Genomic DNA, 5,358 nt, shown 5'->3' with positions numbered 1-5,358 from the left:
TGTAAGTGAAAAAATTTTAATTATAAATCTAAAATTAAATTTAGTTATAATTGTTCTAGTTATTTTGTATTTTAATTTTCAAATCTTTAATTTTAAAATGTGTAATTCATGTTGCAACTATTACTACAATTAGTCCTCTGTGATAACAATTAGTGTTTACTTATCCTTGTACCTTTTGGGTTTTACTTGTTTCAATCATTAGACTGTGGCCATGCTGGGGTACTGCTTTGAGGAATTTTTGTTGAATGAACCGGCTCCAATACTTTTTTTTTGGAAGTCTGGTACTTATTCTATCGAGTTCCTTTTGCTGAACCACTAAGTTATGGGGACATAAAGATGCCAACACTAGTTGTCAAACAGCAGTGGGGGACAAACACAGACACAAATTATATAAAGCACACACAAGTGTGTATGAGTGACATGCATTAATTGAACTTACAATGTAATCCTGTTATTTCTTTTTTTTCATTTTCTCCAGATGGCTCGTCTCTTCTACCACAAACCCCAGTTTGCTATTCTAGATGAATGTACCAGTGCTGTCAGTGTCGATGTCGAAGGTTTTATTTACCAACATTGCAGAAAGGTAACTTCTATTAACTATTTTGTTAGCCTTTTCCTTTTGAAATGCATGGCTTTTGTTTCAATTAATTGTGAGAAAGAAAGAAAAAATTTAGCAAGATAACTGTGTCGTCATTAAACTAGCTTTTGAAACATAAATTAACATGACATTTTGAAATAAGGTTTGAATTTAGATCATTTTAAATTGCTAAGTTTGTATTGTAGAGCCAGGGGTGATCTCACACTAGTTGGTATGAAAAGGGTTAAGTAGCACTTTTAAAGTTTGTTTTGGTTTTAATTGAGAAGAAATGAATTTGGTCACGACCATTGAAGGCTCTCTGAGTCTGATCAGATAATGGTTAATGTTCAGCTTGTAAAAAGAATGGATTTTTTGCAATGAAACAAGTGTGTAATGAACCCAGCACTTCATCTGGTAAATGAGCTCGGCCTAGACTCTACAGTTGAGGAAATTGTTGATGGTATTTGTTCTTTGGACAAAGTGTTTACTCATACACAGACAATCAAACTGGGGAAAGTGATAAGGAAAGGATCAATTTGGGTGAACAAATATAGTAGTTGAGGGATAGGCCTATTATTGTTATTCTCCTAAATGTTTTAGTGCTTCTGTCCATTAGTCTGCCTATAATCATTACTTTAAGGTGTGTATGCATTTTTTTTCTGCTCAGGAGCCCAGGTGGCAAGTAAAGTTAGACACAGGGATCCTGGTCCCAGAGGATTAATGTTTAGTCTCAACCTATCACTAATCCCTTCCCTCTCCACTGCTCCCTGCCATACCCTTACGTTTCTCTCCTCTTAGTTACCATTCCTCATCACCAAAGATCACCACCCACTCTCTTTCTATTTATTCCCCTTCAATTATAGAGGCCACTTTAGGGCCTTGGTCTTGAAAGTTATGAGGTGATTATCACTAATGCTGATGTCATGAAAAAAAGCACCCAGTACGTTCTTATTATAAACTGGTTGGTGTCAGGACAAGCATCCAGCTATAGAAACCATGTCTATGTAGATATTGATGTATGATGTAGCCCTATGGCTCATCAGACCTTATCAAACCATCCAACCCATGTCAACATGGAAGCTTGGTGTTAAATGGTGATGATGATGATGATGTTTAACCTCAAGGTGAGCTTTGAATGAACAGACTCATGATCAAAAGCATTCCAGGTATAATCATTCCCATTTATTTTTCAGATTTTCAGGCATAGTATATTACCCAAGCCTATATGTACTCACCATTTTAAAATGGCAGGTTGTGATTTGAGGCTAATTTGGTAGATTTACTGACTATTTAGAGACTTTTTTGTTGGCTTCTTTTACAAACTGAAACTACTAACATTCACATTTTTGTTCCTTGCCATTTTCTTCGCTGAATTCCATTTCATTGTATTTTATTCCATTTTCTTTCAGCTTGGAATTACACTGTTTACAGTTTCACATAGAAAATCTCTGTGGGAGCACCATGAGGTAATAAATTCTTCAGTTTCTGCAATTTTGTGTAGTTGTATAAAAAATATTTGGCCCTCTAGTCAAGAAACTCACTTTGCAATCACACTGGTTTGTCACCTTGAGCAAGTGTCTTCTACTTTTGCCTCAGGCTGAACAATGCCTTGTGAGTGAATTTGTTGGATGGGAATTGTGTATTATACACACTCATATGTGTTGTGTGTATGTGCTTGAGAAGACCCGGCAAGCCAAGTGAGACCGTAACCCGTGGCCTATGCTAGGGGTGTAACCAGCCCACTTATGCGTATCTTTCCTTTTGTCTGGCCTGCTGAGTTTAACTATTGCAAAGGTTGACTTAGCCTTTCATCTTTTTGGGGTTGATAAAATAAGTACCAGTCAGTCACACAATGGAGTCGAGGTAATCGACTTGTTCCCTCCCCTCCCTAAAACTGCTCGAGTTGTATCACAATTTGAAACCACTGTTATTATTATTAATTATATATGTTTATTTATTTATTTATTTTTTTTTTTTGCCTTCCAGTATTATTTGAAGATGGATGGACAAGGCAACTATGAATTCCAGCCAATCACACCTGAAACAAAAGAATTTGGTTCATGACTTAACAAGATTGCTGTAAATTGTATTGGTTGATGAATACTGATAACATCTTGATAAGACGGTGTCTGCTGGCACCTGTGTTATTTGAAAATCAACTGTCTGACAAATGTGTGTGTGTGTGTGTGTGTGTATATATTTATGTCTTGTGTATATGTAAATATATATATATATGTTTGTGTATATATACACATATACAGGTGTACATATTCATGTATATTTCTGTGCATGTATGTGTGTGTGTATATATATATATATAATATACACGTGTATGTGTATACACATACACACACATTTATATGTATGTATGTATGTTTGGATATGTTGTGTCTGATTTTTGATGCTATTAGCATGGAAAAAATATAGGGCGAATGTACATACATACATACATGTATAAATAGCATGTACATGTGTTTTTATTGTATTATGTGTATAAACATGTGTGTGTATGTATGTATATATATATACACACACACATACACACACACTAAACTAATGTCAGTGGCAGGATTTTATGAAAAATGAGAAAAGTATGCCAATTTGAAATAGATAAATTTACCAGCTAGGAATGAGCATCAATTACGATAATAATATTAATTAATAAATGTTAATAATGATGATAATAATAATGTAAATTAGGTGTTGATTTTTAAAAGCTGTTCAATAAATAGTTGCTTTTTGTTTTTGTTCTTTTTTAAAAAAAACATTGTTAGTCTTTCATTATTGATGTTAAAACAACTTGGAGCAGTAACAGCATGGTACCTGTGGTATACTCTTTTACTCTTTTCAGTCATTTGACTGCGGCCATGCTGGAGCACTGCCTTTAGTCGAGCAATCGACCCCAGGACTTATTCTTTGTAAGCCTTATTCTATCGGTCTCTTTCTGCTGAACCGCTAAGTTACGGGGACATAAACACACCAGCATCGGTTGTCAAGCGATGGTGGGGGGGGGGACAGACACAGACACACAAACATAAATGAGATAGTTGTGGTGAAGAATTGTATGATATAATTTTAGAGATTTGTTGTAAAGTCCGGAAGAAATCTCTTTGAATATAAGTACCTTAACGGTATTTCATCTGTCTTTACATTCTGAGTTCAAATTCCGCTGAGGTCAACTTTGCCTTTCATCTTTTCAGGGTTGAAAAAATATAAGTACCAGTTGCATACTGGCTCGATCTAATTGGCTAGCCCCCTCCCCCAAAATTTCGGGCTTTGTGCCTAGAGTAAAAAAGAAATATAAGCACCTGTGCCAGTGCCACGTAAAAGCACCCAGTACACTCTGTAAAGTGATTGGCATTCGGAAGGGCATCCAGCCATAGAAACCATGCCAAAACATACATGGAGCCCAGGCAGCTCTTCAGCTGACCAGCTTCTGTGAAACAGTCCAACCCATGCTAGCATGGAAAATGGACATTAAATGATGATGATATACACACCACAGACTTCTTTCAGTTTTTATCTATCAAATCCACTCACTAGGGTTTGATTGGCCCAGGGCTATTGTAGAAGACACTTGCCCAAGCTGCAGTGCAGTGAGACCATACGGTTGGGAGGTATGTTTCTAAGCCACACAGACATGCCCGTGCCTATCCACTGTTCTTATTTGTGTGCTACTTTTTCTAGGTAGAATTTCATTTGATGTAATGAGAAATTGCCAGCTGCTTCGAGCCAATGGTCTATATACTAAATTGAGCTCTGTGTCTAATCCAAGAACACAATATATTCATTCATCATCATCACCATTTTAAAGTCCATTTTTCCATGGTTGCACTCATCAGAATTTGTTGAGGTAGATTCTTCTCTTGGTCAATGACTTTCCTGTGTCCAACTCATCTGTTTCGAAGCATCTGACAAATGTTTTCATGGAAGATTGTAAACGAATGACACTGCTTGTACCAGGTGATACTCATTTACAACTATCATGTGATACCTAAACAAGAATGCACACACCCATACATACAACCATCTAGCAAATTCACAAGGCTTTGGTCAGCCCAGGACAAGAGTAGTAGATACTTGCCTCGGGATGCAGTGGGGCTGAACTTGAAACCATGTGGTTGGGAAGCAAAATTCTTAACCATCCAACCCATGCTTGTAAATTACAAAAGCATGGGTGGTAAACTCAGCCCCTCACCCAGTTTAACATCACCTTTGAATTCCCAGGACGTGATTGTGATGTAATGGATTTCACTAAAAGTTGAGTGCCTTTAGCAGAGTCTTCTGTCGCAAGTCTTTGGACTACTTCTCCAGTTTGAGGATAACCCACTAGTCCTGGAAGTTCTGTGAAAATGTAATGGGTGTTGCCTTTGTGCTTTTGAATTATTAGCATTATCATTGTGATCTCTACTTTTCCTTGCTTGCATGTATCAGATGAAAATCCATAAAATTAAATTTCAGTCGGTTTAAAGCACCACTTATGAATTGCTTCTCCTCTTCCCATTTTTCTGATATTGAATTAAATTGGAAGTATTCACCTGAATGGAGAATCTACCTTGGTATTTTAAAGTATAACAAAGGTCTGCTGAGATTAGATTAAATTTTGATAAGAAGATTATCTGCAGCAACACGCTATGGTAGCATTTCAATACTTAAAATCTCAACTAAGAGAAATTTGGGGCAGGATTTCAAATTCTAATGTTCTTCTTGATATTGAATTAAATTGGAAGTATTCACCTGAATGGAGAATCTACCTTGGTATTTTAAAGTATAACAAAGGT

At 36.4% G+C, this 5,358-nt stretch overlaps 1 protein-coding gene across 1 annotated transcript; it reads left to right on the top strand.

Moving 5' to 3' along the window:
- Nucleotides 1-424: 424 nt before the first annotated feature.
- On the top strand, nt 425-3,318 carry LOC128248324 (ATP-binding cassette sub-family D member 3-like). Its single transcript, XM_052969283.1, has 3 exons — nt 425-583; nt 1,987-2,043; nt 2,564-3,318. Exons 1-3 carry the CDS (start codon nt 479-481, stop codon nt 2,639-2,641), a joined length of 240 nt encoding a protein of 79 aa, XP_052825243.1. The 5' UTR covers nt 425-478; the 3' UTR covers nt 2,642-3,318.
- The last annotated feature ends 2,040 nt before the right edge of the window (nt 3,319-5,358 follow it).

This window comes from Octopus bimaculoides, chromosome 7 (genome assembly GCF_001194135.2).
Source record: "Octopus bimaculoides isolate UCB-OBI-ISO-001 chromosome 7, ASM119413v2, whole genome shotgun sequence".
NCBI lineage: Eukaryota > Metazoa > Mollusca > Cephalopoda > Octopoda > Octopodidae > Octopus > Octopus bimaculoides.
This window is presented reverse-complemented; position numbering and strand designations above follow the sequence as displayed.

Bases quoted from the DNA above. Each gene is read 5' to 3' on its own strand.
- LOC128248324 (XM_052969283.1), top strand. From the start codon at position 479: ATGGCTCGTCTCTTCTACCACAAACCCCAGTTTGCTATTCTAGATGAA. The intron at 584-1,986 runs GTAACTTCTATT...ATTTTCTTTCAG, and splicing joins TTTACCAACATTGCAGAAAG to CTTGGAATTACACTGTTTAC. The intron at 2,044-2,563 runs GTAATAAATTCT...TTTGCCTTCCAG, and splicing joins CTCTGTGGGAGCACCATGAG to TATTATTTGAAGATGGATGG.